This window comes from Dermacentor andersoni, chromosome 1, assembly GCF_023375885.2.
Source record: "Dermacentor andersoni chromosome 1, qqDerAnde1_hic_scaffold, whole genome shotgun sequence".
Taxonomy (NCBI): domain Eukaryota; kingdom Metazoa; phylum Arthropoda; class Arachnida; order Ixodida; family Ixodidae; genus Dermacentor; species Dermacentor andersoni.
In genome coordinates, this window is record NC_092814.1 from 314,050,137 (window position 1) to 314,072,222 (window position 22,086).

The 22,086-nt window shown below is 45.4% G+C and overlaps 1 protein-coding gene across 1 annotated transcript in view; it reads left to right on the forward strand.

The window, feature by feature from the left end:
- The window catches only part of LOC126548088 (peroxiredoxin-6-like), a 40,900-nt gene extending 26,319 nt beyond the window's left edge, over positions 1 to 14,581 (forward strand). The window contains exons 4-6 of the mRNA XM_050196185.3: positions 8,546 to 8,619; positions 13,256 to 13,328; positions 14,261 to 14,581. Of these exons, the coding sequence (XP_050052142.1) occupies positions 8,546 to 8,619; positions 13,256 to 13,328; positions 14,261 to 14,386 (273 nt within the window). The 3' untranslated portion in view covers positions 14,387 to 14,581. The remainder of the gene's footprint in view (positions 1 to 8,545; positions 8,620 to 13,255; positions 13,329 to 14,260) is intronic.
- Positions 14,582 to 22,086: the final 7,505 nt, after the last annotated feature.

Genomic DNA, 22,086 nt, shown 5'->3' on the forward strand with positions numbered 1-22,086 from the left:
TGAGCGTGCATCGCCCATGCTGTTAGTGGTAGGCAAAGCGCGTCTTTGTTACACTACAGAGCCGAGTGAGCGAAGTCTTCCGGGGCGCCCACCCAGTATTTTAGTCGTTTTTCAACAAAGTTGACGGTGCGTCTTTGATGAGCATCGCTGGGAGGCGCATTATTACGCGCTTATGCTGGAAAATTGCAATGGAAAAGAAACCTGCTGTGACTAACTACTTCAGAGGAAAAAACGAGATCAGGGGAGAAATAATTTATGATAACCTAAAGGGAAGCTCATTACTTTTCGAAGCGAGATCAGGATGACTTAGTACACGCACCTATAAAGTGAGATATAAGAAGGAAGAAGCATGTGCTTGCTGCGGTAAAGCTAGCGAAACGATGGAGCATGTTTTATTAGAATGTGAAGATATCTGCCCAGTGGTCGATTTGGGCACCACTGGACTCCTTGAAGCGCTTGGGTTCAGCGAAAGCAGCGGGAAAGTAAACATGTCCGCAATATGGAGACTGGTAAGAGGCGATTGGAAGATTGGGGGAATAAGAGTAGGGAAACGACAAAAAACGGAGACGTACGAAAACAAGGTTCACAGTAGGTGGTCAGAAAATTTGGTTATGGGAATTCATCATGCGTGTTTTTTTCTTGTTTTTTTTTTCTTTTTTAACCTAAGTAGGACACTAGGCAGTACAACAGCAAGATCTTGGTGGCACAACCCACCACCCCGTTCCAAAACAGACGCTTATAACATCGACCTATCTATGAAAAAAAAATGATATCAACGTGGCTCTCTGCAGTGCCTGAGTGCTTGAAACATGAGCGAAGTAAAGCATGAGCACCGCTAAACTAAACCGTCTGTTATATGGTAATATAGCATATAACAAACGTAAGCTGTCTATTATTAAATTTCGGAGCAGTCGAGAGCATATACGTTGGAGTACTTCGGTAGTTCTGGTCGAGCACTGCGGCGGACATCCAATATATCCGTATTTCGTAGAGGACCATGATTATAAAAAGCTGGCGATGTTTGCCTGACGACATCTTGGCATGCTAATCCACGTGTTGCGTGAGAAACATGGTTTGCACACCGGAGCCATTGCCACGCACACACACACACACACGCACACACGCACACACGCACACACGCACACACGCACACACGCACACACGCACACACACACACACACACACACACACACACACACACACACACACACACACACACACACACACACACACACACACACTGTTTCTCTTCGGGCCATGAATGCCCGCACTTTCAAGCCTGAGTCGCGGTAAAAAATGCAGCGGTGCCTTTAGTTTGCATCTTTTTTAGCAATCATTCAAGTCGCATAGAGACGTGTTTTAAGTCCTCACAAACACTGCCCAATGAGCATATAGCGCTGAATATAAAAAAAGAGAAGAGTAAGCCACCTAGAAGTGATGTAGTGAAGGCACGCTTGGTCCTGCTTACCAAGGCCTCGCGGAGCGTTATACTCACGAGATGGGTGTAGTTCATCAAGGGATTTGCGTGTACAGCGATGCAATTTAGGCGACTCCGACGGCTTATTTATTTGTTGCTTTATAACTAACGAATGTAACGACGCCGCGGTCCGCCGCTGCCACCAGTGCACTGCGGTAAGTGCTAACGAGGCACTTTCTCATTTCATTTATTATACCCCTCAGGGCCGAGGGCATTACAGAGGGGGAGTGGTAAATACAGCAGAATGAAGAAGACGAATGCAGTTGGTTACATGAGCGTTTCAATAGCACCTGTGTATACAATATTAGCTAAGGCTTCACGGAACTGTTCCTAATTAGTAAGGCCTACAACTTCAGCGGGAAGATGGTTCCAGTCACGTGATGTTCGGGGCAGAATGATTGTGAGAAACTTTTAGTGTTGCATAACAAAATGTCGACTTTGTACTGATGATCAATGCGACGGGATACATAAATTGGATGAGGGATGAGGTGATCTCGTAGAGTATGATGATAGTACATGTGGAAGAGGGCAATAAGAGACACTTTTCTGCGAGATGCCAGCGATGGGAGGCAAATATTAGATTTCACGTTAGTTTTACTCGCTGTGCGGTTGTAGTTATCAAGAATAAAACGTAGTTATTTTTAGCCATCTCGAGATCAGTGATTAAGTTTTCATGAGCAGGGTCCCATACCGGAATCGCGTATTTGAGTTTGGGTCGTACTAAAGTTTTATATAACAAAAGTTTCAAATTAGTAGGCACGTTGAAAAAGTTGCGACGTAGATAGCCAAGCATGCGATTAGCGTTTTATGTTTTCAGTGAAGAGACACCAGCTGAGATTAGAAGTGATGTAAACACCAACATATTTATATGAAGAAACTGATTCCAACGACATGTCAATGTAGCACGACGCTATGGTAGATGTTTTCGTAGACACACGCATAACTTTACATTTGTTAATATTTAGCTCCTTTAACCATTCATTGCACCAGTTCCCTATAGTGGTAAGGTCCGACTGAAGTAATTCAATGTCGTTAGCATCGGCAATTTCTCTGAAAATGACGCAATCATCAGGCAACAGATGGACATAGGAGTTGATAAGCGAGGGAAGATCATTAATCTAAATTAGAAATGATAGGGGTCCAAGGACGGAAAGCTGTGGAACACCTTAACGGACCTCTGTAAAACCGGAGTTAATGCCGTTAGCACAAACAAATTGCGAGCAGTTGAGAAGAACACTCTATCCATTTCAAAAGGTTACAGTCAATGTTAAGTTGTTTTAGTTTGCGAAGCAATAGTTTGTGACACACCTTGTCGAATACTTTTGAAAAATCCGAGAATATACGATCAGCTAGTGATGATTGGTAACCACTTAGTGGCCACTTAGTGATCGGCATGATGGCTCTAAGTGTTCTAGTCCTGCAGCGCACCTCGAGTAATGGCTCGCATTGTACGCTGCTTCTTGCAACTCGACGTCGGGTGTGACTGTTGGTCCATACGTCGTGGTTGACGACAGATGGATGAACTGCGCGGAACTTACGACCGACGACGTTGTGCGAAGTCATTGAGGACGGCAAAGAGGTGAAGGTTGATAAAGGCAGGAGTAATGAAGCGGCTGCAGATGTAGCAAGCATTTTGACACGGGAGGCAATAGTCGGAAGCTGTGCCTTGCGTCGCTTCCACGTTTCACCGCAGAGCGTGCCGTGAACCTAGATGTCATAACGGCGGCTGCACACGCTGATTCTGTCAGAGGAGGTGTGCAGAAGAAAATTCGAGACTTCTTTCACTAAGTATATGTTATAGTCGTGTTGAATAAGTGTTTTCTTTTTTCTTCTATCGAACATGGTTTGCTTGCTCTATTGGGAGTGGTACGGTGCGCCATTTTCACGAAGTAACCTGTATAACGAAGATATTTGGAGCTCTCATGTGCTTCGTTATGAAGGCGTTCGACTGTTTATTGCTACAGATGTCTTGTAGTGAAGCACAATCGCTTCTTTGCGTGTTTGCTAAGCTGTGCATATGTCCTGCGTGACCCTGCATAAATGTTTCTTTAAGCGCCTCACGAAAATCCACTAATGACTACCATGGGTAAGATCTTCTAGATTGATGTCTCGTGGGAAAAACCCTATTTCGGGATTGTTCTAGTGCAGCGGTACAACACTGTCTCAAAGTTATTAGAATATCAATATTTGCTTCGTCAAGTGTTCAGAGGCTCGCTTGCACTGCGACGAGCTTGCAGAAAAAAGAATAAAACTTGAAAATCGGTTTTGACAGCTAGAATACACTTGTCGCAACGGTATTAGAGATACTGGTATGTTTGTAACGTATATTACAAATACGGGTAGAGGTTTGTCTACCTGGTTGGAAAGTGACAAGGCTGCGTAGCCGAAGTTTTCACCTTGAACAGCGTCCCAGACGAGCGGGTCGTTCTCCCACAGGTCGGTGACAATGCGCTGACGGTCGTGATCGAGTAGCGCGGCTGGCCATTGTCTTCTGCGAGTAGCGCAGGAAACTAGATCCGTGCTCGCTGCTGTATAGGTGCCGCTGAGATGAGCGCTCAGGGCGACAGCTTCGGTTCGGTGCCGCACCAAAGGCATCTGTCGGAGGTCGTAGTGCTGTTGTATATGCAAAGCGATCACATTCGCTACAGACGCGTCTATCTGCGTCCTCCACCGTCTGCAGTGGTGGCGTCGGTGCATTGTCTTTCCAGGGTGTGCAGGCTGTTGCTAGTACGTCCTGAGCTAGGGAACGCGGGACGTTCGATGGCAAGGCTAGCCAGAACAGACTCCTGGCGTAGGCGCCGTCGGTTATTGATACAACAGATTGGTTGAGCAGGTGGAGGAGGGAAGGCTGTTGCAGACGGCGCACTGCGAAAGCATGCCGACAACAGCTCCGCCCTGGCACCTTGGTTTGCTTAAGTCGCTTTTAATTTCTTTTTTTTATTTCTTCAGTATTTGCTCGCCCACGACGGCTCTGGCATTCATCCTGTGCTGTTTGCTGCTATACGGTCCGACAGTGCAGTGCTAAAGTTTACTGTTCGTTGCAAATGGAAAGTAGAACTTTCAGAAGTTTCCGATACGACGTGTCGATTTCGAACGAAAGTGGAGATGAAAATGTGCACCGACAGGAACTTGAGTGCCCACATATATGAGGCGGAGAGCGTCGTTCTTATATTGTTTCATTTGTGGAAGCAAACTTGTTGTGTATATGTAATACTTTTGCTTATTTCGAACATATTTCTAACACGCTAATGGCTTTGTTCCTCTGCTTCACAACTTTAGAAATTTTCTTAAACCGCGGCTGTGCTTTCACTGGCACTATATGGCACTCTTTATTTTCAAGAAAGTACGAGTGTCCCCTCATGTTTAGACGCCTGGTCTTGCTAAATTTTCTTACGCGAAGCCTTAATAAAACGGCGAGTTTCTATATCGCATGCGTTCCTGCCTGCATGTGTTCCACAGGGTTGGTTACTGTACACCGTTCCTGTTCGGCACTATTCATCCACTGGCACCGAGCTGATCACAGTAAAGTATAAAGCGTAGAATATTGTCTGCGCTTTCTTCAGCTTAAAGTATTTCTCTTCGAAATAATTAAAAAAAAAAAGCGGCAACGGCTGTGCGTCGCAGAAGCTATAGAATGTTTCTTTAGATACATTATTGTATTGCCTACTCGCATTGCACGTTTGCCGTATGCTTATAATGGCCGTGCTAGCGCCGAACTGTTTTCGAGGGCACCGTTTCGAGTGCACTGTTCGAGTGCAGCTCATAGCTACGAGCTGGTGCTGTCGTTACACGGGTGCGCCATATAGTCGTACCTACATGGCTTCAGTGCATGTCACCAAAACGCTTCGGTGACATAAAAAAAAATTTAAATAAATAAAAAACAATAATCATGCGGCGGTGATACTGAAGATGTAGTATTCGCGTTTAACGTTCGTACGTTACGTCAATTTTCTTTGAAACAAGGATAACATTTTAGCTTCATAGTTAAGTGGCATACGTGACACTCTAAGGCGGGCACCCCAGCTCGGTGGAACAATAAAGTTGTCAATCAATCAATCAATCATATGGAGGACAGATGCAAAATCAGTTAACTTATTTGTTTATTCATACAATGTTGCAGTGCCCAGAAGTCTAACGGATGCAGCTGCTTTCGCGGTTGGAGCGCAGGTCACTGCCATTGTGACTTTTTCCTTGACATTCTCGCACAGCGTCCCGTTTGACTTTGATAAGCACATAAAGAACGTTTGCGCAAGCAGTGTGCACCGTCCTGATATAGGAGGTCGGCTTGTGGCGATATGGGCCGAGGGCAACGTGGAGACTGGTACTTGGCGACTGAAAGCTATTAGAAGCCGTAGCCGAGAGACCGTCCGGCTGTGTACGTACAATGCCTGTCAGGCGTTGCATCGCTGTATGCAATGCAGTGTCAGACAGCGTAGCAGTTGGGTCAAGCGAGGCGAGCAGTATATTATAGCGTGTAGTGCCGTGTTTCAAGCGTTTTAGCGCGATGTCGTAGGACGTGTATATAGAAAGACGGGTTCGCAGCAGCCTCTGCGCTGCTGAAGCTTGCAACATGTGTCGCGTAGCGTCGTAGATTGCTACTGCTGACACGCCCGTCTGTTCGCCGTCGACGACTGCGCATGCCTTAAACACTGTTCGAAGCTGAACTCTTCGCTGTCTACGCGCCTCGTGAAGGCAACGCTGCACATATTTAGTGGTGCCACCGTCAGTCAGGGTTCTTTGTGCGCGCGTTTTGACGAATCGTAGATAGAGAATAGTGAAAGACGTAGTTCAAATATCGCTCCTAAATGATTAAACTCGGAATGCTATGTACGTGTAATGAAAAAAATTTGAGCAGTATATGACTGCTATAAAAATCCAAACGAAAACTGCACGCTTAATGTAGTTTCATGGCAACATTGCGCCGTGTGGCAACCCAGGCGAATATTTAAAAGAAAACGGCTATGTACCAATATTATTGGTATTTGGCACGTAAGGGCAGCATGTGTTATTGGAGTAGAAATTTTATGGATACTCGGCGCCGCCCCCGCCGCTGGGCTGTCCTGGTATCGATGGTGCCAGCTATAGCGTAGTTCGTGCGTGTGGAACGTCAGAAGGTCTCCGTAGACACGAGAGACGCACACTGCATTTGGCTGCATTAACGACGAAGCAAAGTGGACGCACCCTCGCGCTACGCTCAATCGACTCTACAGCAGAGCCAAGGCAGCGTTCTGTCTTTCGCTGCTGGCATGAGCGTTGGGCGCGCAAGCACTATCGTTCCTGCTGTTCCGCTGTCTGCATACTGCACCGTGGTGCGTACTGTGGTCCGAGCCGGACGTACAATAAACTACAAACACTGACTCTTTTGCTTCTCTGTTATCACCTACGCCATTGAGGTGCGACGCCTGCAGAGCCGTTGGCGGCGTTAAACATACATTAAATAGCCTCCGATTCATACCGGTAGGCATAGAGTAGATATTTTGTGGAGTTTTAGTAACAAACAGTCTTCGACGAGCTTTCTGGCCTTCAAAACTATCTCTGCACATGGAAAAACAACGTTGAGAATGTGTGTGCAATATTTTAGCGACAGAGCGAGGAAATAGGAAGATGCGATACATTTGACGGTCAGCCTCGCTCGTCTCCCACTCTCCGAAAGAAGCAAGTGTTGGTTTTGGATTTTGTAATCTCCTTGCCTCGACCCCCCCCCCCGGCCCTGTCCGGTGATTTTGTTTATCGTAAGCAGCCTAGCGGAGTGTTTTTAAAACGATCACATAACATATTTAGTCAGAATAAGAGTCGGCTTACATCGGAGTAGACAACCTAAAATCGAGAAGCTAGATAGAAAATACAAGTATCCTCTTATGTAAGCCAACGGAAAAAAAAAAGGCACTAACCTTTTAAAGCCTCAAGTGATGTTTATTTCGAACACCACGCGACGCTAGCAGTGAATCTTTTGCAGCTTACTGCATGCAGCCGGTCACTTCTCATGGTCCTCCGCGTTGAGACCACGGAATTTCTTGTCGGTCTCCTCCCACAGTGCGTTGCCTTCTGTACCGTCCAGCGCGTTGGAAATTCAAACTTCCGTACCGAGCGCATGATGGCGGCAGCCGGGATGTACTCCCATGCAGTCGCAATCCAGCTTGCCACTTGCCACAGCGGCGCGCGCTTGATGCGACCAGACGGCCACACGGGGCAAATCCTCGAATCTAAGTTTCGTTTCTCGAATCGAATCCTCGAATCTAAGACACGTTTCGAATCTTCGAAACGTGTCTGCTTGGAATCGACTAACTGCAGTGAAGAACAGAAACTCTAAGCCACGCGTGCGCGCCGCGTCTCGGGTATGACGCTGGTGGCGTCATTACGTCTCGCGCCATGATTTCAAGTGCTTGAAAGCTTGCCACAAGCATGCGTTTCCGTCAGCACTTCTGCTTCAGCCCATTCTCTTCGTAGAACCGGGCCCCGGGCGTAGGCGTTTACCGTATCCGGCTACGAGCCCCGGAGAAGAAAAAGGATCGAGTGACGACCGCAGCACAACCGCCGCTCAGCGGGCTGCAACCACGGCCGTGAGCCCGTACCCTTCCTCCTAATGACGCCACCGGCGCAACGTTTAAGCATCTAAGCCGTGCTCCGCTTTACGAGTCAAGTGCAATTAATTCGTTGGCTTCACATTCCTTGCCTGATTATTTACCTGCCGCTTACGACTACCGACATCGCGCTGTTACAATTTAGTGCCAGTGATTGCAGTATATTTTGGTTGGAAAGACTTGGCTGGCTGCATAAAAGCTGTGCTGAATCCAATCGAGAAAATGTCCTATCTCTTGGTTAGTATGGAGATTTCGTGTGACCAGTAACTGTTTTGTTTAGTTTCGAAGCAGGATCTGTGGACTTAGACTTGGGGACCCTCTAACTTTTTTTTATCGTACGCATTTCGAAATGTGTACCTCTTGGCACGGACACCGCACCGTGATTAGTGTTTGTATTGTAGCATAGTGTAGCTACGTCAGAACTTCTCGGGTCATTGCGTATAACACGGGAATCGTTTCGTTTGCTCTTTGTTTTTCACATGTGCAGGTGTTCGTCATTGGCCCTGACAAGAAGATGAAGCTCTCAATGCTGTACCCAGCTACAACAGGAAGGAACTTCGAGTAAGCTGGGAAATTTCTTATTTTGCTAAAGTAAAATAACATAATCGTGACTGAAATGGTTTTTTCGCGCGCGCTATCTCAGGGCTGTGAATACTGTTCGCATGCGTGCACGGTGAGTAAACCTTAGGTGCACTCACGTGCAATAAGAACAGACGCAGTATGTGCTACGCACGTTGAGCAGTATTGAAATTTATATATTCGTTCATTTAGCATCCTACACAAGGTGTAAGCATGTCGTGCTTAATTGTGTTCCACTTCTGAGGCAACGTCATCCCTACCGTTCATTCACCACAAGCATCAGACGAAGTATGTCGAACCTTGTTTCAAGCAACGATTACGCGTCATATGGGGGTTCAGAATATTGACTATATTAGAAACAGGCAGCCATATACGCTCTCTGTAGCATGGTTGTCGTAGTCGTCTGCTTCGACAACTAGCTCGATGGCAGGGCATTGTCTACGCAGGAGTCATGAAGTCCCAGGGACGTTGACGCCCTTACCGGTCGCACTCATTACCCGAAATAATGATGTTGACCTCTATGACTGCGGCACATACTCACAAGGACGATCAGCAAAGAAACGCGCGAAGGATTTGAAAGTAGGTGAAATGCTTGAGGCACTATCAAAAGTTTTTTACACCTGCGGCGACATCTTCGTCGTCGATGTAGTGATATAATGGAAACGCTACATCGAATTTTTTTTCCCGTGTGCTATTTCAATGTTAATAGCAGAAAGGAATGCTTCCGGCGCAACCTGTTTCTACTAAAGCTCACCATTCAGTCGCGCCTTCAATGTGGGTACATGAACCATGTGACAGCTCGCGGCATAGAGCTGTCGCGAATAGCTTCGTTTCATTGCATTCAGTAATAGTTCGGTTTCAACAAGAAAGTGAAATTTTTGGGGGGGAACGGGGGGGGGGGGCTCGTGCCGTGCCGGCTGCTGTTGGACTTTTCTGACTTAAATTGGGTTCTAATTTGAGGATGTAAAACCGCGTCCAACTGGGTGACAAAGCGCTTTATTGCAAGCATCTGAAAATGCAAGCATGTGAAACCAACGGAACTGAGGGGCGGTAGTGGGGTTGCCGTAATTATAATTATTAGTATGCTTAGTATGCTTATTATGTACAATTGGCTATCGCGAAATTCGAATTATCAGAATATGCAAGAAGATCATAATTAAAGGCATTCGAGGGCCCGAATTTTATGTGTAGAAGGTGTTTGGACGTTGTCTGAAGTATGGGGTTGTTTGAAGCAAGTTACTTCTGCGCGTTTTATAAAAGATTAAGCGTCTTTACGGTACGCTTCGCTCCGAGCTGCCCCGCTAAGCCACAGCGGAGCGGCGGGCGATTTTCACGTTTTAGTTATACGTTTAGCGTAGCGGAGCGGACCTTTCGTAGTTGCAGCGCTCCCTGGCCAAATTCAGGGTAATGAAAGAAAATAAATACACCTATTGATCACTGTTATACAGTAAAATGTATATATCTATATGTATAACTTATTTCTGCACTAAGTATCTAGACGTGCGCTTGTAATGCGTTACCGGTCCATTTTATCCAATGGAAAATAAAGTTCCGCCTTGGGGAACGCCACGTGATAGCCAGCGCGCTTGCTTTCTGCATCCAATCCAATCCTTTCTGACGCCAACGCTAGCCAAAGCGCTGCTCGGCACGCTCCGCTCAGGCAGCTTCTAAGCGGAGTGTTCGTCGCTCCGCTAGCCCGCTTACGACTAAGCGGACGGCGCATGCGCATTCGCGCTTCCGCTCCGCTTAGCTGCTTAGCGGAGCATAAACACGCTCAACTAAAACACTCTAAAAGCGCAATCTCTACGCTGTCCGCTAAGATTCAAGCCTACGTCGATTGATTCGATTCAACTCCCCAAGATAACACAGGGCCTCTGAGAGTAACAGTAGTGGAGTGCTTCCTTTTGATCGCCTAGGATACTATGCTCGTGCACCCTTGCTCAGTACACGAACGCTTTTTGCCTTGCACAGTCTTCGAAATGCTACCGTACATCGAGGTACCAAAACCGAAGACTTCGCGCTTAACAGCGGAAGGTCATAGCCTCTGAACAACTGACAATTGTCGGTTGCACGGCTTGCCTCGGCAGCTTCGCTAAGCATAATTGAGGTCGGAGTCAGTGCTTCGTTATTTATGAGCGCACTTGGCAGCGCTATATTCCAGGCATGTGAGCCCGTGTGGTGCTATCATTTAACGCGTCAGCGTTAAGGAGCCAGTGTCGCAGAAAATCTGGCGTGCCGGCGTCCCACGTCGGCGTCCAGCGTCGGACGTCGCCTCGTCAAGAATTTCGAACCTTCTGAACCACGCATACCCAACCACTTCTCTACCACCAAGGTTGCTCATACCTTGTCTTTCATTCTTCATAAAGTTATTCCTCGGAATTCTGAGAATGGCAGCAAACAAACAAATTTAATGAAAAAAAAAAAAACCGACAGCGCATGTCCTTTATGTTAGCATTCTTTAGCTTTGGTTAGCTTTTTATACTGAAATATGAAAAGTGCGAAACAATAACAGGAGATCAACCCACGCAAGAGGCCGCGTCTCTACAAGAAAGGTCGCCTTCGTGCATAGCGTTCGCAGCCAGCGTTTTCCGGTACGGTTACAGAAGCTGCAGTTGCCGGGAAGCATGAGAAGCAGTAAGGGGTCTTCGAACGCTATCGCGTTCCACTCTTAAAGGCGAAGCTTAAGCGTCCTCTAAATTTTGTCAGTGTTTGACACAGAGGTGACACAGAATTTTGAACGAAGGTACGAACACACATTTATTTATATACGTTTGCCTGGACGAATATATCTATATAAAACATGCATTATTTATAGCATGTACGTATATGTGTACATGTACAGCCTGCCATTACGAGAGGGATAAGCCAGTGCATTTTTTTCTTGCTTAGGGGGTATGAGCCATTGCTCATGATGATGATGGCTTTTGTTGACGCAGAACAAAAAATGCACGGAAGCCTAGCCATAAACAGCTTCGCCGTAAAACAAATAAGAGCCCGCCGAATGCACTAGCTCGTTGCATATTGTTGCATATTTAACATGGGTATTACAGCTGCAGGTGAGGAAGGGCATAGACGAAATTAAAGAAGCAAGAACAAAAAAGCTCTGAGGACACCTAAGCACTTCTTATGAGTTGTGAATGCGAAGGCATTAACGTCCAATTGCACGCCGCTTAACGGTCCTTCGAGTTATGAACTCCTCGCGGGCAAGCGAGCGCGTTGAGACGCTTGGCGCGTTTTGATTTCCCCTTACCGAGCCGCAGTTCGAACGCAAGCGAGAGCTTGCGTGTACAATAAATGCGCGGATAACACAGGCTTCCGACAGCGAGGATGTCGGCGCGTCGCGGCGATGCCCTCTCCTCTCACGCAGTATCGCGGCAGCAGCAGGTGTCCCCTTTCGCCCGCTATGCTCCGTCCAGGCCTGAGCCACCAAGCGCGAGCCAGCATCACAGCTAACAGGAAGTTAGGTGTCGTTTCGCTGCTACAGACCCCGCCGGCTTTCTCGCTCGATGGGCCATTTGACGCTTTAACATCAACATTAAAAGCAGGTACAATCTCTCACGTATGAGGGCTCTCAGTTTAGGGAACAGTTAAAAAAAACTTTTTCAGCGAATGTGTCAAATTTTGCACTAACGATATGAACTTTAGCAAGTTTTTCTTTTTTCTCTGTCTTTCCTATTTCTTTTTTTGTTTTTTTACTTTCTGAAGGCGCATATACTTAAAACGGTTATTTAGCTGCACAAGGCTGAAGTTTTAATAAAAAGCGCGTGCAAAGCGTAGAGCCTCGTTCTGACTTGCCTATGGCTTTTTGCCGACGCACCCAACATTGTTATGATGCTAAATAAACGTATTGTATTTTGAACCCACACGGAGTGTATTCAAGCACGTATAGTACGCTGCTATCAAGCAACATCTTTTACACTGCATTTATAACAGTGATCATGAATTCACGCCAAAGAACGATAAAAACTTACGTTGCAAATAATGCGTCTGCCTTGAAAAAAGTGATTTTACTTACGCAGCACGACTTCGGGAATCGTGAACTTAGGGCCCATTTGTATACACTGAACTTTCGTGTACCGTCTTTTTATTCCTTTGAGTTACCTGAATGATGTGTCGGAATGCACCCAACTTCGACCAGCGAATACGCTGTATTGGGGGTCACCTTTTTCATATGGAAGCAATTCTTTAATTGACGAACTAAGAAATAACCACCAAGGGGGGGCTTGCATTAGCAATCTTTAAATCTACAAATTTTTGCACTGAACAGGTTTTCCTACTGTAAGATAGCTGACCGTACTATTGTTAAAGTAGACACGAACGTTAACGCTACTTGAGTCATTTTAAAGTTACCGCTTCAAGCTTGCAGCGGTTGTAATAACATTCTTGAGAAAGCTTCAGCGAGCGGCAATATGATAAAACGTGGGAAAAAATGTAAAGCTGAAAAAGAAAGCTGTCCACACAAGCGCAGCGAACTGAAGGTACGGCTTCTGCAGTTTGGGTGAAATATCAACGGAGTAATCGATAAAGAACAATTGTAATTAAAGCATCCGTTGACTGATCTCGAGAATAATCGATCCCTTGCGCAGCCCTTATGTTTTAATCATTTTCCCCATTCCAGCGAGGTCCTGCGTGCTACTGATTCTCTTTTGGTGACTGAAACCAGGAAGGTGGCAACTCCAGCTGGTTGGAAGGTGAGTGACCGAAGCCTTGTTCATGTCAATGCAAGATGAGACTTTGGTCGGGTCTCCACTTATACTATATCAGTTACATTGATTCAGTTTAATTGTACCGTCAGCTCAACCTCTTTTGGCATCGCATCGCTCATCGGTATTGGTAAGCGCACACTCTGAAGAAGCAAAATCGTAGGACACAGTACATGCATATGCGATGTTTTTAATAATACGAGCGTTCCTTTTGAATCCCGATACGCATCCGTATATCCATGGTGTAATACGTGCTGGAAATCTCCCTGCTTTTTTCTTATGACTTCTCTCTCTCTCTCTCTCTCTCTCTCCTTGCGAAATCCCGGTACGCAGGTTTCGTTTATTTATTTTCTTTCTCTTTCGTTTTGTTTCCTATTTTCGTTTTTTTAGATTTTTTTTTAAAGGCTGCGTGTTCTGCCTAATAATTAGGGTCGACTTTATATCGACAGATGCCTCAAATCAGTGGAAGAATGCGGGGTAGTGCTTGAATTTTCTGCCCGAAGCATGCCGAGGTTTCCAGAGACAGGCTGGAAAATATGTGGAAGCCTGTTTACATTTTTTTTTAACGATCTGCACAAGGTCCCACCATTATTAGTAATCATCATTACTAATAGTCATTACTTGGAATTCAGCTAGAAGTTGCAAAGTTTTTCGCGCTTGACTTTGCTTCCGTCTCATCGGCATTTACACGACAGCCAAGATATATTTGGTGCACACGGCAGCCATATTGATTGTGTGAATCGTCACATTAGCTATATCAAAGTGCCGTAAACGGGATTTCAGCTCCTATTTTTTAAATAACATTATTCCATGCATTCTTGTTTACCTGATTGTCTTCAAGTGTCTCTTTCTATTTCGTTGTTCGTGCTAATCGCCGATTCTAATACACTGTGCCACGGCTTGCATTACTGGCAATGCAGAAAGGGACCCCCTGCATGGTGCTCCCCAGCGTCACCGAGGAGGAGATTCCCAAGCTCTTCCCGACGGGCATCAAGCAGTACAACGTGCCTTCCGGAAAGAACTACCTCCGCACCACCATGGACTGAACACGCAAGAAGCGGCTGCGCATGCAAGAATCGCCTGCCTCTGCTGTCATCTCTCTCTCTTTTTTATATACACCCCTTCGCTTCCGTACGCTGAGTTCTCAGGCCAGTGACAGTTTGTAACGTGTCCTCTTCCGTCACTTTCGACGAAGAGACACTTTAAATACGCAGTGTTCAATAAATAACGTTTTTGAACAATTGCGACCAATTATTGCGGAAAAACCAGGGTCCGCTCCTCTTAGCCAGCGGAAACCGTATTGCGTGGTCCTGCCTTACCTTTGGGCAAGGCGATGCGGTCGGGAACAAATAAGCTGGTCGGTTAGCTTTTGCCCTTCTACAAGACTGAATGTGACGTATGTGCGTTCTCTATCGCACGCACCATAGAACGAACCGCACTGCGCGTCGTAATGAAATGTGCAATTTTAGCAGAGCGTTTGAAAGATGAGCTGAAAAGAGCGATTTTGCTACAGCATCGGATCCCTGCCTCTACCTTGACACGTTATGAATTATTTTTAATTTATTTAAAATTCTGGGATGTTCATTGTCAATTCAACGGCCAGTTCCTCTGAGCCATCTGTCCGATGAGTCTATGGCTCAAGAAGGTTTTGATAGACCCTCTGTAAAAAAGTTAAAAACCGGCTTAGCTGTGGCTCCTATGATTGAGTGATTGGCTTTAACGTACTAAGCAACGCACAGGCTATAGGTTACGTTAGAATGCACCCAGGGCACCGTTGCACGCGTATTCTTGCATTTCGCCCGTATTAGAATGAAGCCACCGCGGTCCGGAATCGTACCCGCCACCGCATTTTCGGCACACTAACTAGATTGCCAATGGCGCACAGTGGCGGCTACGTGCGCAATAAAGAAATTATTTTAAAAAGAATCTTAGTTTTACAGCTTAAAGAACTGTTTCACAGACTCTAAAGTTATTCTGTATTTTCTCTCCTTTGAACTTCTAGCTCATAAAATCGTACAAGGGCGAGTGCAATAAAAGGCGACTAATACAGGGCGAGTCGAAACACGCGATACTCGCCTAGTCATGCGCCGCAATAAAATCCACTCGAAAAAAAAAAAAAAAAAGCTGTGTCTCACGGGCACAGTTTCCATGAGCTGCCTGCTTTTCTGTGCTGCCGGGCATTGTACGGTTGATGCCCCCCCCAAAAAGTGGGCCTTCTTTTCTACACACTATAATAGGCTTAAGAAAAAACTTCGCCGCGGGCGAGAGACTAGGCTGGAGCAAAGTGTAACGTTCAAGACTTCGTATTCTGCGATCGAGGCTCGTCGCATTATTGAATTAGCGGCTTAAAACGACACGCCTAATTTCTTTGACACGAGCGAGGCCATTCTTAACCACCGTGCAAACCGCACTTGGCCAAATGTCTAATATGCTTCTAGCACAGTTTTACCTGATACGTGCAGATTTATGCCTATAATGTTGACTGTATTTTTATTGATGTCAGTGTAGTTCATGTGCTTGCATAATTTCTTTAAATTGGCTTGTTATTGTCACAATAATCTGTTACGAGATTATTGTACTGACCCCCTCAACCAATTCCGAAACAATGGAGGGTAACTTCAATGAATAACCAAATAAATTAATAAAACAATTAAATCAATCTGCCATCTTCGAACGACGCTTACCACAACATTTCATAGCACCAGGCAAACTTCGTTTACCTTGTCACTCAACAGTGCAACTTAAAACTGTTGTGTGAATTTATTTTGCTACATTCTTAGCACAATCGAGGCATTTTGGGAGCGAATCTTGAAGTCTGAAGCTTTTCTAAAGCGGAGGCTGTAGTATGACTCTAGATCTTCTGTTGCCGGTTTCCTAATCAATGTTAACTCTTGTTGACTGGACAAGTTCAACAACAACTTCATAGGGAGCACCGGCGACAATAGTTTCTGAACATTTGGCACATAATTTGGTGCATATTTTTCAGAGGAATTCTGTGGACCGGCGTTTGAGAACTACAGCTGCAAAAGCCGCCTGTCAGCACCTTTTCCAGGAGGCGCCGATACCTGGGAGGAACTGCATGAATCCATTTCAAGACTTTGCTATATAGTTAATACTTCATTCTTGTGAGCTGAGAATTTAACAAGAAAATGAAATAATAGAGATTTAGAGTAGCATTCACAACCGAACGCAAGCATTACGTACGTAAAGCAGTAGCGTTGTCCTGACTGGGTATGCTCCGTATGTTATAGGGTTTCTGTGGTTTCGTGCGCTCTGATAACGCACATGGTTTGGAGAGTTTAATGTAATCAGCTCTGTGTATGTGCACTCGTGTCGTTCTAGTCCTTTGCGCTGTTGTAAAAAGAATGTCACACCAACTTGCCCAAGCTTCAACAAGAAAAAAATTAATGTTCCTAAGTTTACACACTAAGAAATAGCGTTGTCGAACATGGCAGCACCCATTTCTCCCGCTTCAGCGTCAATTCTCATCATGGCTACGCTCTCGTTGATCGCCAGCAACTATTGAAATAAGCTTTCACTTTTTCTGAACGCACCTCAACCGCTAGTTACGAGCGCATAGTTGAGAACTCGAGTTTGGCCTAGTCGCTGTTTACTGCCTATCATATTGACCCCTATTTTGCTTTGCATTTCACATATTTGCATTGTACACATTCCACTTACGCTTGAACTTTTTCGTCCTCTCCTATGTAATGCCCTAACGGGCCCTTAGGGTACTCAAACAAAGAAATAAAATAGTAAAGACGAAGACAGTGGAAGAGAACACAAAGCGACAACACGGACGGTCGTCGTTTTGTGTTCTCTTCCCCTGTCTTCGTCTTTACTAGCGGTCAATATGATATACCAGCGTATAGTGCGTCCAATATCTGAGATCGTTCGACGATTACGGCGTCCGTATTCCCAAAAAAGGCGCGCCTGCATAAAAACAACAAAATGGTTGCTAATTGATTCTCTTGGCTTGGATGCTTTAGACACGAGGCACCTGACTGCACCCTGTCTTGTAACATCTTTCTTATGCTTGCGTTGCCCTGTACGTTACACTAAATGTCTTGAAGGGACGTCATTGGACGCAAAGGTGCTTTCGTTTAACGTACGTAAGGCGACGAACGCTATTCTGAAACTGTTTAATATCATTGGACGTTGTTTTCGGTATCCCAAAAGGACCGGATCGATATTCCCGTCGTAAACAACTGCGCTTCACAGAACTGCCTCTTTGCTGATTGTTTCATACTTGTCTTCATAGTGCCGTTTCTTTGGGCCTCTCTACCGTACCAACTACTTTATGCAGGTGGTTCCTAATTCCTTGTTGAGGTAAACGACACTGTGTAATGGCGTCTGATCCAGATGTTAGTACAGACGTGCGAATAATAATTACACACACGACTCTTAGTATTAAAACTAGGGTGGCAATATGGACTTGTTGGTCGGTCATCAATGAAAGGTATCTGGATAGCGCAAGAAAATAAACACAAGAAGAAACGAACACAAGCGCTAACTATCAACGAAATTTTACTTCCGGGATCGGTCGTACTTATACGGCTAAAGATTGTTTTCACGCCATAATGTACGAAGGTGTACCTTCATGGATCATATCGCTGTGCACATGGCTGTTTGGGGTACAAGTACAACCGATCCCGGAAGTAAAATTTCGTTGTTGACAGTTAGCGCTTGTTTTCGTCTTCGTTTCTTCTTGTGGCCTTGATTTTTTTGCGCTGTCCAAATGCTTTTCAATTACTTCGTATTAAGTACTCATTTTTTTGTGTGAAATTACCCTTATAGTGATTAAATTGTGTGTAAGCAGAAAGAAGCAGTTCGACCCGGTCCTAATGTTTATTGCCTGGGGTTTCAGTGCCAACATTTTACGGCTCAGGAGGTTCGCCCCATTTTGTGCATTGTTGCTTTTCGCACGCATATACATTATATATAGGAGTTCTGCAGGTCTCAAACGAAATATAGACGCAATGTCGGTATTTCTCCGGTAAGTCAAGTGTCGTATTGAGAACTTAATGCGCAACGAGGTTTCCCTAGAAGTAAAAAAGAAATGCATTAGATGGCGCTTTTTTGCCACAACTAGCCCTTGCGCCATTAAAAGCCATTATTCTATCAATCAAAGGCATTATAACAGCCACAACACAGGTTGAGAGTTAGGTAGAATCATAACCCTGCAAGTTCTGCAACGTGGCCTCATGTAGCAAATAATTCATTCGGGTATAATATTGAATGTTTAGATTGCAGTTGACTAGTCGCACTATTTAATAGGCGAATTTGTGTCCCCAAAGTAAAGTAGCACTTAAGGGACAACGATAGTGGCGAGAACGGTCGGCAGTAATCGGATCGAATCATATTGCTCGGATCTAATCCAAGATCCGCCATCGTAGTCGACGGTGCTGGCATCATTTCGCGAATGGACTGCGGCGTTGGCAGCGCGTGTAGAATGTGATAATGATAAGCCCAGCTTGCTACCAAATTGACGATAATGTTCACGAAATTTCTCATAAAAGAAGTAGGTCTCTGAGAGAGTGATAACATGAAAGTAGAGAAAACTTGGTCAAAGTCGTCACGGGAAAAAGTAAAACAACACAGGAGTGGCAATAAGAATAAGTACACTTTGAAGGCAGCATGCAATGATATACAGGGTGTTTCGCGTATCTTGAACCAAGGATTTAAAAATGAAGTGACTGAACGCAGCTGGGTAAAATTAACGACACATGGTTTTCCGTCATGTGGCGCTCCTCAAGATAGTTCTATATTCCGCTTAATTAGTTAATTAACTAAGATGAATTGCTCAAAATTTTCAATATTCGCTTTAGGGCCAAGTGCGTTTCCTCAGGTTCAAGAGGAGATTCGGAAACGACCGATCCAATCTTTGTGGCAACGTACATGCTGCATGTTTTTTTTTTTTTTTTAGCGTTTAAAGAAAACCCGCGAAATATGAAATAAAACCACGTGACTGCACTCATGCGCTATTGTATTTCTCACTGACGAGTCCTAAAAAGACAGCTCTCACGGACAGAGGGTCAGTTTTAACATAAGATCACTAATTTTCATTGATAAAGCTGCATGAATAGCCTCAGGGAAAGCGAAAAATTGGCATTCACCTGAATTATAGCACGAAGAGACAAAGGAAACCCATACGGGTTTCTCAGAAAGGAAGCATCGCAGTTGAAGAAAAATTCGTCCTTTTCCGGCATACGAACCCGCGACCAACGCCTTTCCGGGACGGTCGCTCTACCATCTGAGCTAATCAGGAGGCTAGCCGATTGCAGAGCGAGGGCGAATTAATCGACAACTCGAGGCACTGGGACACTGGATATGGGAAGTCAGTTCTGCCGAAGCCCGCAAGTGGAGGAAAGTACATGAAAGGGAAAATGGTACATAGGGAAAAATTGCAACTTCGGTGAATTCAGGAATAATGACTGACGGTGAAGCCGAGAGCAAGAAACCTCGCCTAGAAGACAGCAAGTATGATGATGCAACATCGAATTATGAGCGAATTTTTAAATTTAATTGTGGGGTTTTACGTGCCAAAACCACTTTCTGATTATGAGGCACGCCGTAGTGGAGGACTCCGGAAATTTCGGCCACGTGGGGTTCTTTAACGTGCACCTAAATCTAAGTACACGGGTGTTTTAGCATTTCGCCCCCAATCGAAATGCGGCCGCCGTGGCCGGGATTCGATCCCGCGACCTCGTGCTCAGCAGCCCAACACCATAGCCACTGAGCAACCACGGCGGGTGAATTATGAGCTAAGCGATTAAGAAGAGATGGGTGAAGATGCACCATTTACTTTGGTCACGTATAAGAAAAAGCAAGCACAAGGCATTCCGGTTGTCTTTCGCCCAACAAGTGAAGGTACTACTTTTTGGCTAGTAAATTCAAACCGAGTGTCTGCCGAAATAGCTTCCGCTACCAAAGAAAAAGTAGAGTCTTTCGGGATGACCAGAGATGGAAGTTTCAGTGTCAGCATTGCTTCTTTAGCATCCGCAAAACGCCTTTTGATGCTCTCAGGTGAAGGCGGCCTGGAAGTCAAGGCCTTAATCCCTGAGTCAAACACGCGAAACGTTGGAAAAGTAAGACATGTGCTTCTGCAGTATACAGACGAACAACTCCTAGACTTCTTGAAAGACGCAGGAGTTATATCGGCACGCAGACAGATAAGGTATTCTCGCCAAGAAGATGCAGCAATAAAGTCACATCCACATCATACTGTAATTCTGACTTTCAGAGACGATCGCTCTATTCCAGGAAGAGTTTACTTGGGTTTCACCAATCATCCTGTCAAGGAATACCTAGGACCAGCACTTCGCTGCTATAATTGCCAGAGATTTAGGCACATGGCGAAAACCTGCCGCAGCACACGTCGACGCAAAATCTGCTCAGAAGATCATGACCACAAGGAGTGCAAGTCACTTCTTCAACCTAAATGTGCGAACTGTGCGAGGAACCATGCCGCCTCCTTATCAGGCTGCCCTCGGAACAAGGCAGCGGCACAGATGCGTCGAGATGAAGTTATCCATGGAAGACAACCGCGACGCAATGAACCCGCCCCAAACTTTGAGATTGTTCATCCAATGCAAGATCACCCACCTCAGCGGGCATCAGAACCACCAGAGCCAAGAGAACCAACAAACTATTCCTCCCCAAGAGAAAAACCAACAGTGCAATCCAGAGACCAATCAAGAGGATCACAGTAAAGCGCGCAGTCTTATGCATCAGTGCTACGGAAACCCAGACGACAATAGGGAGACAGTAATACGCAAGAAAGCCCCAATATTCGCACACATTTTTCTCAGCGACCTTACGCACCTACTGCAGAAGGTACGCCAGCTAATAGCGAACATACCACCGCATTGGTGACACAACAAATTTTGCCAATGTTTTTCGCAGCTCTTAAGGTAATCCTATCTACTTTGTCGGAAGCAAACAACCTACCAGAAGTGAAAGCCTTGTTGCCTCTGGAAGCACTATTGTGTCAACAATCCGGGCCGAAACTGTGGCAGGCAGTACATGAATAACCGCTACAAAAATGTTTCCATATTTCAGTGGAATGCCAACAGTCTTCGAAGGAAGTGTGCTGACTTTCGTAAACTGCTTGTGCAATACAACTTTCCAATACTTTGCATTCAAGAGGCGGCAATCAATGACGACTTTCGCCTCTCGAATTATGTGATATATAAGACTTCTCGTCAAGGTGCTGTTAGCAGAGTGCTCCTGTGCGTCAGAAAGGACCTACCATCTTATCAAATTCAGTCCAGTGATTCAGACTTACCGGAATTCATCGCATGTTAAGTATCCTTTGGCAAGCTCTGCATAACAGTGCTTGATCTATATCTACAACCTTCAAACCGGATTTCAGTAGAAAGGCTAGTGGATATCTTCAACATAGCTATTTCTAATGTATCTCTATGTGGCGACTCCAAAGCACACTGCATCATCTGGGGTAGTGATCATTGTGATGCACGTGGTAACGTTATTGAGTGCGCCATAGATAAATGCAACTTGACTGTTTTAAATGATGGGTCGCCAACATTTATTCGTGGATACAATTATTCAAGCTGCATAGATGTTACCCTGTGTTCACATGATCTAGTGAATGATGTGGGATCGACAACAGATACAGGAACGTGCGGAAGTGATCATTTTCCCATCTTTGTAAATCACCCTAGCATGCACTATGATATCAGCCGTTACAGCAGACTAACCAACTGGCAAGCTTTTCGGTATCGTC